This window comes from Peromyscus leucopus, chromosome 10 (assembly GCF_004664715.2).
Source record: "Peromyscus leucopus breed LL Stock chromosome 10, UCI_PerLeu_2.1, whole genome shotgun sequence".
In the NCBI taxonomy this organism is placed as follows: domain Eukaryota; kingdom Metazoa; phylum Chordata; class Mammalia; order Rodentia; family Cricetidae; genus Peromyscus; species Peromyscus leucopus.
The window spans coordinates 41,874,869-41,890,015 of NC_051071.1; the positions used below are offsets into that span (position 1 = coordinate 41,874,869).

At 43.5% G+C, this 15,147-nt stretch overlaps 1 protein-coding gene across 1 annotated transcript; it reads right to left on the minus strand.

Annotated features, from left to right (window-relative positions):
• Nucleotides 1-13,513: 13,513 nt before the first annotated feature.
• Nucleotides 13,514-14,553, minus strand: LOC114690930 (M-phase phosphoprotein 6-like). The gene has a single exon (XM_037209330.1). It carries the CDS (start codon nucleotides 14,542-14,544, stop codon nucleotides 14,062-14,064), a length of 483 nt encoding a protein of 160 aa, XP_037065225.1. The 5' UTR covers nucleotides 14,545-14,553; the 3' UTR covers nucleotides 13,514-14,061.
• Between the last annotated feature and the right edge of the window lie 594 nt (nucleotides 14,554-15,147).

A 15,147-nucleotide genomic window follows, 5' to 3' on the forward strand; every position in this document is an offset into this window, starting at 1 on the left:
TTTCGAATTGTGCTTTCTGAGTTGCAAGTGCTTTTATTCAGATTCTTTCTCTCGATCATTTCATGAGATGAGCCCTTTGCATCCATCCTCTATACATATGAGAAAAGCCAGACTTGGCTGTTTTGGGTAATTTGCCCAATGGGATTGCAGTAGACATTGGTTTTTGACTCCAATGGCGACACGCTTGTCATTATTTGAGCCAATACCTCCACTGAAAGTCCGAGGTCCCTGTGAAGGTGAATGACTTGATAGCTCTAGGAGTGACCTCTTCAGGACCAACAGAAGTTCATCTGGAGTGTAGCCCGGAGAAGGGTCCTCTTTTACTGGGCATGAAGCCTGGGGGCGGGGCTATAGAAAAAGGGAGACAATTAAATATGGAGTTCGTGCGAATGCAGGGCTTAGAAAAAGTCACAAAGACTGTCACCTGGCCGGAGCTTTCAGTTGAGAGAGCCAGGTTTCCTGCTTCAGCTTGACAGACTGGATCTTGGATACTAAGTAAACCTGATAGACCCTCCCATATTTAAGGTGGCAGAGGACGTGTGACCCAACTCACCTGCCTCCAAGATGGGCATGTTTGACACAACACAGGGTAACCTTTGAAGGACCAGAGACCTTGTTCCTGAATGTTCCTGAAAAGCCTGAAGGGGACATTATGACACCCAGTCACCCAGCTTCACAAGATCTTAGCAGGTGCACTTTAACTCTTTCAAGGCCTGTTTCTAACGCCTTTGCAGGGTAAGAGGGGAGTTGAAAAGGCCTAGGCTGTAACACCGAGGTCCGCCCTTTTCTTCATTTGTATCAGAATGACCTTTTCTCATCCTCCAATGGCTTCTTTTTATTCTTCCAAAGGGGGAAAAAATAGCAGTTAATGGCTTTTCAGTCATATCTCCCCATTTTCTGAGTACTTTAGATAAATGCCACCAAGCCTGTTGATTGGAACATGTTCAGCTTCTAAATAGTCTTTGCTATTCAGTCTGCTTGTAGAGACAGAGATTAAAGGAAAGCCAGTAAAAGCTGGAGACATTGGTGATGTTTCCCATCTTTTCTTTTGCTTTTTGCTATTGTTTTTCTCTCAATGATTTTTTTTTGTTCTCACAAAATTAATACATACTGAAAATTTTCAAATAATAACATACAATTTAAAAAGACATCATTCTGTCTTCTGGGAACTCATCCTTCCCAGTACAGCTCTCCAGAGGTAATTACGATTAACGCCTTAAAGTCAAACCTTTTAGATATTTTATTGCTTTTTTTTTGGTTTTTCGAGACAGGGTTTCTCTGTGTAGCTTTGCGCCTTTCTTGAATCTCACTCTGTAGACCAGGCTAGCCTCCAACTCACAAAGATCTGCCTGCCTCTGCCTCCCAAGTGTTAGGATTAAAGGCGTGCGCCACCACCGCCCCGCATTGTATTTCATTTTAAACACAAACCTTCTTTGAAAATATACACTAGTATCTACATGTATAAAGAATATATATCCCTGTCCAATCTGTTTCCACTCCTTTTGGGACTGTTTTTGTATTACTGTATAATAATCTGTTTTTCATTTTAGAAAAATCTATGACATTTTTGAGATCAATTGATAGAGTATGACCTCATTTGTTCCAGGTGTTACATAGAGTGTCACAGTTTGGTTATACAGCAACTTATTTAACCATACTCTAATTGATGGTGCCTTGGATCATATCCGGTTTTTGATCATTCTAAATAATGGCTCAACAAATATCTTCCTGTGTACCTTACCTGTTGGTGCTAGTATGGCTGAAGATTCCATTTCTGCAAGCAGAATTTCTGGGTCACAGGTGACATCTGTGCATGTATTGAAAGATATTATCATTAAGTAACACCCCAAAGGTTGTATCAGCCATTAAAATACAGTGTGTCGTAGAATATTATTTTGTGTATACTTTTGTTTGTATTGCACTTGTTTAACTCTGTGAAGCTGTGTTACTGTGCCTGTCTAATACACCTGATGGTCTAATAAAGAACTGAACAGCCAATAGCAAAGGAGGAGAAAGGATAGGCGGGGCTGGCAGGTGGAGAGAATATATAGAAGGAGAAATCTGAGAGAGAGGAAGAAAGAAGTAGCCAGAGAAGGAGAACTCCAGGGGCCAGCCACCCAGCTACACAGCAAGCCATGGATTAAGAGTAAGATTTACAGAAGTAAGAGAACAGGAAAGGCACAGAGGCTAAAGGTAGATGGAATGAGTTAAGGAAAGCTGGCTAGAAACAAGCCAAGCTAAGGCCGGGCATTTATAAGTAATAAGATGCCTCTGTGTATGATTTATTTGGGAGCTGGGTGGTGGGCCCCCCAAGAGAGCAAAAACAAACAACAACAGTGCCTATTCCTCAGGATGCTTGCCCACACTACAGGAAATCCATTCTACGTGTTTTGATGAGGCCAGAATCCCAAGGCTGTGTAAGTCAGCTCCTTTCACTGCTGGGAGCATTTGCAGCTTGTTAATATTCATTAACCACACGTCTTTCTGCAATGAGCTGCCTTGCTAAATCAGGTGGCCATGTCTTTACTAAGTGACTTGGACTTCCTGATTTCACAGGGACTCTGCGGTCTGTGATAGCTCGTTTCATTCTAATCTACCAAACACAAGCGCTCTCCCTCATTCATGTGTCAGCGGCTCCTGTCTGTCTTCTTGAGTTCTTTGGTCTCATTTCATGGTTGGGAAAAACCTTCCTGCAGTCAAGGCTGTTGTCTTCTCCGATTCACCTTCAGCACTTTTAGTTCACTTTTCTCTGCGTGATGTGAAGTCGGAGCATACTTTTAATTTTCTAATTGGGAACAAGTAACTCCAACACATCTTCATGGCTAGTTTAATTAATTGTTTGATTTTTAATGATTTTTTGAAAAGGCTAATGGGTTTCATCAGGACATCTTCATATTGCACCTGCCATTACATCTTGTTCTTCCTGTTTCTTCTCCCACGCTGGTCTTCCCTGGGCCCCTGCTGCCAGCTTGCCCTGTTTCTCCCTACAACTAGTCCCTCTCTGCTCTCCTAATACAAGTGCACCATGATCTCTATATCACTTCCTTTAAGATCTCTTCCCCCACTCTCATGATCGCCTGTTTTATGACCAATCCATACCCACATATGTAAACACACCCAGAGACACATACACATAAAATCTCAAATCCGGTTCCCTCTTGTGTACTGTGTTTGAATATTACATTACACATTATGTGTACTGTGAAGTTGACTGTGTTTGCTCTGAAATGGTCACCTGAGTTCAAACCCAAGAGGTGTCACTTTTGGTGTGACTTTGAGCAGGTCATCAAATCATCCTCGACCTTGCCTTCCTCACCTAAAAATATGAACAATAATAGTAGTAGTCTTACAATATTGTGATCACACGAAGTCAGAGGTCATGAGCATTTTTTTTTTTTTTAGGAACTTTCACATCTAAGCTCCTACAATATACTGCATACTCCAGCTGTCAGAGCATTTATTAAAATCCCCATTTAAAGATTTATCTTTATATTTATATTTCTCTCTCCCCCTTCTGTCTTTCCCTTCCTCTCTCTCTCCCTCCCTCTTTCCCTCCCTCCTCGTGTGTGTGCGTGCGTGCGTGCGTGAGTGCGTGCGTGTGTGTGTGTGTGTGTGTGTGTGTGTGTGTGTGTGCGCGCGTGCGTGCCTGCCTGCCTGCCTGCCTGCCTTCAGAGGCCAGAAGAGAGTGTCAGATCCCTTGGAGCTGACGTTACAGGTGGTCGTGAGCTGCCTGACTGCCTGATGTGGGTGTTGGAAACCAAACTTCGGTCCTCTGGAAGAACAGTCAACAAGGCCATGGGTACAATCCCCAGTGTCAGTGTATCCGTGTACGCACACACGCACAGAATAAATGTGATGTAGAAATGTTAAGTAACTTGCCTGATAGGAAATGCAGTAGGCAGGGCAATAGCTCTAAACTATTTGTCTTCGTCATAAGATGTGCTATTTTCATTAACCTCCCCTCTTTTAAGAACTGGGACTCAGCAATGGTGGCATTTTGTGCCTCGAGGGCTTACATTTTCTGATCCTCTTCTTTCTATTATCCAAATATATTGCTTTCTATACTCCCTTGATCCCTTGACATGTATCAATGTGCTAAAGTTCTCTAAAAGCACTTTCCATGTACTAAGAATTGGGAAAAACACCTCTAAAACAGTATTTTTTATTCTGATAATTTTCATCATTATCTATCATCAAAAAGAATATCTAGCATAGAATGTAAGCCAAGGCTTAATGTGAGTTAAATTGGATTGAATCTCGTAAAGGAGATTCCTAATGATCTCACCAGTTTGCTCTCTGCCTGGAGATGCCTTCAGATTTGAATGTATGGTGCTGACCCTCTCCATGTCTTCAGACTTCTGGCCCATCATTCAGGGTGTCAAGGAGCTCTCCATTACTATAAAAAAAAAATGCCTGAGATATATACCCAATCAATCAATCAATCAATCAAAAAATCTCACTTTGCCTCACAGTTTGGGAGGTTGTGGATTCATCATTTATTGATCTCAGTGTTCCGGGCAGCAATGGTAGGGGTACATGGTGGAAGAATAACATAAATCAAGGAGGAAGGAGGCAGGGTGGGGGGTTGGAGTCCGGTCCCATACTCTCTTCTGAGTGCATCCCTTCAATGACCCAAGGACCTTCTAGAAAGTTACCTCCTTAAAGGCCTACCAGGTCCAAATGTTGCTACTCTAGATATCAAGCCTTTACCATACTAGTCTTTAAGGGAATAAGATAGAAGTCCTCATAGTCACAGGAACCAATTCCTTAAAATAAACCTTTGTGGATTGATACACATATTTCCCTAGTTCTGTTTCTCTGGAGAACCCTAAAACACTGTGTCAAATCCAATGCTATTTTCCTCTCCAGCTGGGTACCCTGGAACAAAGGTTCAAAGATGATAGTCACTTAAAGAAGCTTAGATCCCTGAGTCACCATGGAAGCCAACTTCCCAGGAGTATCATCTGACCTTAGTGAACTCTGCATAAGCAGAAAGAACTGTTCTCGTGTTGACTCCTGACACCAGCTCCAGAAGCTAGACTTACTTATCTTAATATAGAATTGTAGCGTTGTTGTCAAGAGAATCTAATGAGAGGCTCCGACTCCTTTGATGTCCTTGCTCTGACGGAGGAATTTTCCATGGACGATATCCTGTCCCTGGAGGTCTGCTATCCTTGAGTGATGATCCTGGGGCTGAACTTTCTTGTTAAGACACCACTGCTCCCATGACCACTGGATTCAAGCTGTCATTTCTGCTATGAACATTTTCTGTACGCTTTTGTGTTGATTTCTGGATAGAGGAACTGATTCTCAAAACCTGGGCCATCTGTCCCTTCCATAACAGCCAAGGATTGGAGAGAGAGAGAGAGAGAGAGAGAGAGAGAGAGAGAGAGAGAGATCCCTTTGCACAGAAATTGTAAGGTATTAGATAATGGGCAGCTAAAAGTCACAAATTCTCACTACATCAAGACAGTCCCAAGTGACAACGCAGGACCTGGGAAAAACAAAAGCCACAAGAAACCCCGGACATTGGTGATCCTTGAAGACCCACATTGTCCATGTTCTGATTCTGGACTCGATGGGATCTAGGCCAGTAGTTAGGAAGATTTGAATTTTAAGAAATCAACTCAAATTACCTTGAACGCAAAGGAAAATTATTACTTCCAAAATTGAAAGGTCTACCTATATTCTGACTGTCAAAATGACTTTATTCAGAGACTCAGAGGATGCTACTAGAAGCCAGCGTCTCTACCTCCTCCTCCTTTTTCTTTTTAATTTTTCAAGACAGGGTTTCTCTATGTAGCCCTGGCTGGCCTGGAACTCTCTATGTAGACCAGGCTAGCCTTGAATTCAGAGATGTGCCTGCTCCTGTCTCCTGAGTGCTGGCATCAAAGGCGTGTACCACGGCCGCCTGGTGCATCTCTACCTTCTAATCTCCTGTATACTCTAGTCTCAGTCTTATCTTGACAGCAAGATGGCTGCCAGGAGCTCCAGATCAGTATTCACTCAGGCTCATAGATGGTCTTCTTTCCAGAAAGTACCAGCAGCAAGCTGAATTATTCATCCTTGGCTCTCACTGCTGAAATTCCTACCTCATTCCTAGTGTCAGGGAACTATAACTGACTGGCCAGCTCCAAGCCACATGACCACCTGAGAATTAGCATTGAGTTAAATCCACCATAGCACAGGGGTGGGGGTATGGGTGGAAGTGATCCATTAGAGAAGGGCACATGCATATCAAGAGCTAAAGCAAGCAGTCCAGCCTGGAGCCGTCCCCAAACAGTGGACCAATCCCAAGCCTGGAAGCCTAAAGAATAGATCAGGAGGGGGTTTGCTCCAAGTGGGGAATCTTGGCGAAGATAAGAGATGAATGTAGAAGGAACCTGGGACTGGAGATAGCAGGGAGGGCTTGCAGGCAAGCCTGGAAGTTGGCCTAGGGAGGCAGAGCTTTTCAGACATGATAGACACAAGCTGAAAAACAAGTTCCAGTCTCCAGCTGCTAGGGGGCTGAGGGGTGACTGATCAGCATCAACGTAGTGCTGTCTGAAGTGAACAATTTGGCTCCTGTGGAGTCCAAGTGGCTGGTACTTGACCCAGTTGACCAGGATTAATCCCCATGGAAGCAGAGGAGCAAAATGGGTATCTGGAGAGCCAGACTGTTTCCTGTGTCCAACCTCTCTTGGTCCTTCATTACTTTCTATTTCTCCAAGTTCCCTGCCCTTCTCATGAGTGTTATGAGCACCCCAAACTTTCTCCTTTACTTCCTCTCTTCTTCGATGAGCCTGGTTTCTTGTTCTCCTACAGCAACCAGTGTGTGGTAATGAATACACTCTATTGACTCTGGTGTGGCTTCCATTCTACATGCAGAGCCTGCTGCCTAAAGTCACACAGTTGCTGAATGTTCCAACTGGGATTTGAACCTGCTTCTTACAATACCCACATTAAGACTGTTTAGCTTTTTTTTTGAGTTTGAGACTTGTAGCAGGAATTTGCATGTGAAAATTTTCCTGTTGTGTGTTACACACACACACACACACACACACACACACACAGAGAGAGAGAGAGAGAGAGAGAGAGAGAGAGAGAGAGAGAGAGAGCAGACAGACCAGACAGAGAGACAAAGACTACATTATGCATCTAAACAATGGAAAAATTCTGCTTGTCATACAAATTTTTATCTCGGACCCCCAAACCACCAAGTAACAGGCTCCTCTAACTGCCATCAGGCCGTTTGCTTGACCGAGGTGAAGAGAAGGTTAGACACTTTCTTAGCTTGTATTGTTTAAGAAGAAAATTGGAGAGGTGACTCAGAATGTGAAAATCACATTACCTTAAATGATATGAATAGCAGTCAAGGCCAGGGCACGGTCACCGGTGGGGGTGAGGAAGCAGAGACTCATTGGCGTGCCCCAAAACGAGGTTTGCGGGCGTCTGCGTCGCTTCCTTTCCCAAGCAATTGGTCTGGCTGTTGATCAGTCAAACACAATCAAGAGCAACAGAACCAACCTCCCTGTATTGAAGAAAATAAGATGTTCTTTCCAGCTTACTGGGGGGATTATCATTCAACAAGTCATATAGGAGCCATTAGTAGCTATTTGGAAACAAATACATTCTTCCTTACCTCAGCCAACTTTTATTAGTGTTCTTGGCTGCAGACCTCTTTGGTCCATACAAATGGAAGCGGAAATTGCTAAATTACTAAAGGATATGGTAGCTCTGACCTCACTGAGAAAGACAGGAATCAGATCTGGTGATTGTACAGTCAGGGACATATTACGGTGCAGGAGAGTCCTAATGAGCCTCCATCGGAAGGCCATCTCTGTGTACCCAAAACAGCACTCTATGCCTAACAAAGCCAAACATAGTACATGAGATCTCGGTCAGCACTCCTGAAGTATGGTAGCCTTGTCATAGGTTACAAAACTGAAATTTCACTTGGAACTATTTGGTTATGCCCTACGTGCAAAGGCAGATGGGACATCCATTTCCTGGCTAATGCCATGAGAGATGTACAAATGGATAAGGTAGGAACTCTAAACACATACACTCAAAGACTGTATCAAAAATCTGATAAGCCAAAATATTTTTAATGCTCACTGTAATACTATAAAATAAATTCTAGGAATTGAGTCAAATAGTTACCCGTACAGAGGGCTACTTTTCCAGAGGACCAAGATTCGATTCACAGCACCCACGTAGTAGTTCACAACCATTTTTAACTACAGTTCCAGGGGTATCTGATACCTTCTTCTGACTATGAGGGTACCAGGCATATACATGATGCACATTAATACATTCAGACAAAACATACATACACATAAGATAAAAAAAAATAAATCTTTAAAAAGTTTCCTGTACAAAAGGAACGCCTAAAGGACTAGGAGAAAACGTAAGCAGCTAGTCAACCAATCTTGGAATAAAAATGACACTTTCTGAGCATAAAAGCAATAGAAAAAACCACAAAGGGAGCAATCAATAGGTCTAACTACTTAAAACACCAGTCTTATGTTGAGCAAACCACAAACAAGTTGACTGATCACCCCATGGTGTTGTTGGCCCCCATTAAAATCTGCGCATGTAGAAGGCCAAGCTAAAGTGAATAAAAACATTGGATGGTCATCGGAGACCACATAGCTTAAGCCCCAAATGAAACCATTTCCATGCTCTCAGAATTGCCTGAAACCCAGCTGCACTCTACTCTCGGAAATTATTGATATTCCAGAGGAAGAAGCTGTGGCTTCTCCCTTAAGAATTGCTCTTACATATTTGGAAAGTTTAATTATTTTTATTGTCCAAATTACTTTCTGTCTTTAGAAGAATTTAAATAATCAATGTCTAGACTTATGAGATTGTTTTAATTAGACAGAGATGACTTGGGTCACAAAGTAGATTTTCTCCCTAGCTCCCTTGGCTCTGTTTACAAGGTTATTTCTGAATGTATTATTGCTGAAGTGGAGGCAGTTAAAAAGAATCCTCTTTATTCCTTTTCATTATAGCTACTAGACAATGTTTGGGCTTGGCTTTGATGGCTAGCTAGAGTCTGACAATTACTTTTTTTTTTCTTTTTTTACAGGCAACATAAAATATATTGCCTTTTGATTTCCTGTCAGATTTAAAATGTAGCATTCAGAATGTAATAAACTTAACATCCAACAAAAATGAGATGGTGCCTGGCACAGAGATGCTCAGAGGGGTGTGAGACAGGAGATGCTGAACCTGTGAGCAGAACAGACCTGGGGTCCATCCCCTAGGCTGGCCCTCTGGAGGCTGAGGGAGAGAACAAGCAATATTCCATAGTAAAGAACGCTGTCCAATAAACACAACCTTGTTTCAGAGTTAGAAGTCTAAGATTTGGCAAGAGAGGACTTGAATATCGATGTAAAACTTAAGGTCTATTCCTAGCTTGCACTTTCCAACCTAGGCATTCCCCTCTCTATAAACCTTCCAGCATCCACATTTTACTAAGAGGAGTGGGAAACGTTAGAAAATCTCATTCTGGTGTGTATATATCAAGTATTTTGAACAGGTGCTTGATGGAAAACATTGCTATTTATAACCCTGATGGGTGTGCTGGATTGATGATGGTGTACCTATTTTGTCCCTCTTTCCTTTCAACATGAGCTGGCTTTAGCTTTGACCAATGGGGATGTGATAGACATTTTCTATATACACTCTTGACAGCTTCTGAGTTCAAGTGACTGGGATGCTCTCAGAGCCCAGTTGAGAAGGAATGGGAAGCACAAGCAAGTGGTTATGTTTCTCCCCACGGAATCTGGAATCTAGCTGAGGTGTCCCAGCTCATCTCTCCGAAGACAGCCAGCATCAACTGGCAGCCAGTAAGTAAGCCACCTGGAACATTCCAGTCTCTCGATCATGAACACCTCTAACTGACATCTATAAACCACAGTAACTACCAAATTAGACCCATTCAACCCAAAGAACATAATTGTCATTTTGTGGAGCTTGTATGTTTGGGGAGTTTTAAAATGGAGACATGTGTGGGAGCCTATTTTCAGGTTCCTCGTGGCTTTACCCAGCAGGTCCGCATAGAGAGGATGATTAGGACCACGGGCCTGAGTGCAGGTGTCTGAGATGGTCTGCACTTGGCTGTGCTGGGGGAGGAGGTCTTTTGCTCCACCCCTTGGCATCTCTCTAAATACCCTGGGGCAGAGATAATCAGGGCCCATTGGAAAAGGTTCCAGGCCCTCTCGAGGCTATCCTTATTTTCTATCTGTTTATCTCCTCAATATAAATCCTTCTATCTAATATTTCCTGCTGCTTGCACTCAAGAAAACTCCGGGGAACTGTGGGGTTAGTGGGTAAATGCCCCACAGACATGGGCCCTGATGGAATAACTGGGGAGCTTTTGTCTACCTGGTGGTACATCAAACTCACATATGTGAGTGGAGAACTCAGAGGTGTTATAGAGCCCAAGTAATTTGCTTAGATTTTCTTGGGGTGTGAGATATTGGAGGGGCAATGGGGCTAAAAGCTGAGTGTGTGTGGATGGAGAGAGAGAGAGAGAGAGAGAGAGAGAGAGAGAGAGAGAGAGAGAGAGAACTTAAAGTACCTTCCTTGCCTTCTCTTCCTGTGGCAGGTTAACAGTCAAGGGGAGCTGGGAAAAGCAACAGTAAGCCGTCTGCTGGGGACCAATACACTAAGCTCTTCTTTACCATCTGCCCACAATCTTTAGCACAGTTTATGTATTGGTTCCTTTGTATACTGTTGTGGCAAAATACCTAACAAAACAATCTAGTGGAAGAAAGATTCATGGTTTCAGAGGTTCGGTACATGATCACCTGGCTCTGTGTTTCTGGGTCCACGTGACAAAATATGACCCTGGGAGCATGTGGCAGAAGCTGTTCATATTGTACAGACAGGAAACAGACAGTGTGGCCAGAAGCGGCTAGGGATAATACAGCTCCCAAGGACCTTCCCCCAATGACCTACTTCCTTTAGCAAGTCCTTCCTTTCAAAGTTTCTAGAACTTTCCAAAATAGTACCACCCTGGGGAAGTGATCTTTGATCAATACCGGAGCCTTGAGTGGGGCATGGTAGCGAACGCTTATAATCCAGGCCCCTGGGGAGATGGGAGCAAAGGATCGAAGTCATCCTTGGCTATATAGCAAGCTTCGGGTCAGCTTGGGTTACAGAAGACCCTGTCTCGAAAGACCAAAGCAAAGGAAAATGTGAGTCTTTGGGGGATGTACTTCATATCTAAACCATAACAGTCTACACTCCTTACGGACACTCCCGTGTGGTGCGTGCCTTGGGGAACTCTAAAAAGCAATCTCAACTCCACACATGAGTGACTTAAGCAATGAATATGGCAGCTATAAAAGGATCCCAGAGACCCAGATGGTGGAGTACAGGGCACAGGCAGGCATTGCCTCACCTTACCAGCACCTCTGTAAGGCAGATACTTTTAAACTCATCTGACAAACTGCAGCAGTGGTTCTCAACTTGTGAGTCATGTCCCCTTTGGGGGGAGATCGCATATCAGATATTTATATCACAATCCATAACAGTAGCCAAAATTTGTTATGAGGTAGCAATGAAGTAATTTTAGAGTGGTGGGGTCACCACAACATGAGGAACTGGTTAAAGGGTCACAGGGTTAGGGAGGTTGAGAACCACTGCTCTAGGGCCTAGAAATGGAAAGAAAGGGGTGTTTTCACTTCCATGGCTTTGAAGCAGAAGTACCAGGCTTATTCACACCCAGCCGCCTTGGTACCATTGTCAATTCTCCCTTGTTTCCCAGGCCTATTTTCTGGGTCTACTCTTCAGATCAGCAGTCTTCAAGAGTTAAACCTCTGGGTTTCCCAAGTTTTACAGTCTCTATCCATGCAATATCCTCAATGATGCTGTCAGACAGGCCATCTAGCTGATGGTTGTGGGCATAGACTCTAGAGTCGGGAATAGCTGGGTTCAAAGCCTCACCCTCCTATTTACCAGCTTCGTGATGGTGAATACATCCCAGCAGCCCGGCCATGCCTTCATTTCCTCTTCTATAGAAGAGAGAGATGTTTCCCACCTCCTGTTTGTTGACAGTGTTCAGGATTGTGATGTCTCCATCCCCGCCCAGGAGGTGGGAAATTCTTCGCCTCATCCATCCTGGCACCTGGTGCTGATGTTGTTGGGAATGATACAGAGGGGGTTCGAGTCTTTTAAGCTTAAGTCACTCCTAACAGTTTGAGGGTCTTCTGTCCAAGGACAGCAATAGTCAACCAAGGGGAAAAAAAAACAACTTAAAATTTCCTTTTTCTGATTTAGGATGAAAAGAAAATAGTTCCCCTCTAATTAAAGAAGACATGTAGATATTAGAAGGACAAATAAGCAGGATGTCTAGAGCTTTTTTTTTTTTTTTTTTTTAGTAACTCTGAGTTTCCCTCATCAAAGAGAAGCAGCCAGCATCTTTAGCTAGTATATCTTTTGCATTTGTTTCCATGACAACAAATCAGGATTACAATCCCATACCAATGGTGTCAGGTAAGATTTCAGGACCTGTCTCAGGGATTCTTCCATAAGAGGAAAAATACAGAATAAAAGTCCTGGAAGACTGTTCATCAAAGGATTATCTATGTTCATCTCAAAGTAATAGACTTGTGGAAAACTTAGGTTTTCTTTATATTTTTCTTCTTTGTTTATTTATTCACTCATTCTTTTTTTTTTCCAAGACAGGGTTTCTCTGTATAGCTTTGCGCCTGTCCTGGAACTCACTCTGTAGACCAGGCTGGCCTCAAACTCACAGAGATCCTCCTAGCTCTGCCTCCCGAGTGCTGGGATTAAAGGCGTGCGCCACCGCCGCTGCCCGCCATCATTCTTTTATTTTGGTGTATGTATGTATCTGTGTTGAGTGTGGGGTGAATGTCATGGTGTGTGTGCCATTACGCATGCCCATGCATGCACCAGGAGACCAGAGAAGGATACTGGGTGTTCCACTCTATCTTTCTCTGTCTTACTCTTTTTTTTTTTTTCCCACTGCTGTAAGAAATTCATCTTTATTTCTACTTAATAAACTGCAAATGTCTGCTGTACAGAAAGTATCTTCAAAGTGAGCAGAATCCCAGCTGGTTTAGGGTCAGTTTCTAGGGGACCCACTATTCCTCTTTGGTAACAGGCCTACCTGAGTATTCTTGACTGGATGGCAAAGTCAACACATAACTCACAGTGCTGAGGTCACAACAGTTGTAGACTACAGAGATCCAGAGAAAGGCAAGTCCTTTACTGGTAATAGTCAGAAATCTCAGCATGCATCTCCACACAGACAGATGTCTAATTCCATGTGCTGATGTACTTAGAATGAGGTCTAGTCAGTGCTCAATTCTATCAAGCTGTACCCTAAGAAACTGGTAACTGTTCCTGACTGACACAAGGAAACCTTTTGTGTTTCAATCTTACATATCAGTATAGTCTTAATTAATGGCTAGTCCTTATAAGTTATTATTTGCATAAGGTTGTATCACTAAGTAAGACTAAAATTGTTTCAAAGTGTAAAAAAAACAGAAAGGTATACAAAAACAGATGTTTATTACAGAATATTAGAAAAACAACCCAACTGACTGCTTTAAATAATCAAAAACCACACCTCTGCAGATGAGAAAGACCCGGCAGCACATAGACATTTCAAGTTGGAGAGACATGTCTGCTCCTGGTGAATCACTTCTGGGAAGTTCTCAAATATCTGATTCCAAAGTGAATGTATGAATTGGCTTGACATGATTAAAAAAGTAAGTTAGAAATATAAGGGTAGTTGAAACAATGGCAATAATTAGGTTACAACAGTCATTCCAGGACAGTGACTAGAGAGCTGTTCATGTGTCCTGTCTGTGTGTACACACACACAGATCAAAATCAGGTCAAACAGGAGCGGCATGTGCCCACACATTTGAAGACCCTGAAGAATGCCATTGAAAGGATGTATAACATCCACTACACATCTGTCTCAAGAACAGCACACTCCTTACAGGTAACACTGGAGCATTAACCACTACAGACGCCACGGGGAGGACGTCAAACCCCCTGTGCTCACAGGCATCTGCTGTATCCGAGGCATCCATTTTAATCTTGGGGCTTTAAGAACATCTTCTTTGTTTTAATGGGTTTTATATTTCCATTTTCATCTTCTTCGTAATTGGCTCGGTCCCTCTTCTTGGCAAACTTTTTTCCAATTGTTCCCACCAAAGTCTCATATCTCCTCGCCATCTCTTCATCCGACACATCCACCTCCACTGTCTCCTCTTCTTCTGCCGCGGCTTTGTTCTTAGAATTCATCTGAAGCATTAATTTCTCAACTTCAGGATTAAATCCTCTGAACGACATCCTTCCATAGAGAAGATCTTCACATAGTGAGAAGCTCTGCTCTTCAATGATGAAACTCTCTTTCTCCTTGAACTCTGGCAGATCCAGGTACCAGTGCTCATCGCTGATCATCTTCTTTTCCTCCTCCTCCAGCTGTTTCTTGGTTTCTGAGTCCAGGCCCCTTTGCATGAACTTCATGCGCAGCAGGTTCTTGGATAACTTAGTCTTGCGCTTAGACGCCATGTTGGGTAGAGTTCCAGAGGCTCCTCTGTCTTACTCTTTTGAGACAGGTTCTCTCACTGAACTCAGAGGTACACTGATGGTCCCTACTCCACTACACCCCAGAGCTACACTGATGGCCCCTTCCTTCCCCACTACACCCCAGAGCTACAGTGATGGCACCTTCCTTCCCCACTACACCCCAGAGCTACACTGATGGCCCCTTCCTTCCCCACTACACCCCAGAGCTACACTGATGGCCCCTTCCTTCCCCACTACACCCCAGAGCTACACTGATGGCCCCTTCCTTCCCCACTACACCCCAGAGCTACACTGATGGCACCTTCCTCACTACACCCCAGAGGTACACTAAGGGTCCCTACCCCCACTACACCCCAGAACGACACCAATGGCTCCTACCCTACTACACCGTCAGTGCTTATAGGTAAGTAAGCACATGGCCATGGCTTTCTAAAAACTCATTTTATTTTGTGTGTGGGTGCTTTGCCTGCATGTGTGTCTGTGCATCCTTGTATTCCTGGTATCTATACAGGTCAGAAGAGGGCATTAGATCCCCTGGAACTGATGCTACAGACAGTTGTGAGCTGCCACGTGGATGCTGGAAAT

Coding starts and splice junctions, on each gene's coding strand:
- LOC114690930 (XM_037209330.1), bottom strand. CDS start 14,544: ATGGCGTCTAAGCGCAAGACTAAGTTATCCAAGAACCTGCTGCGCATG.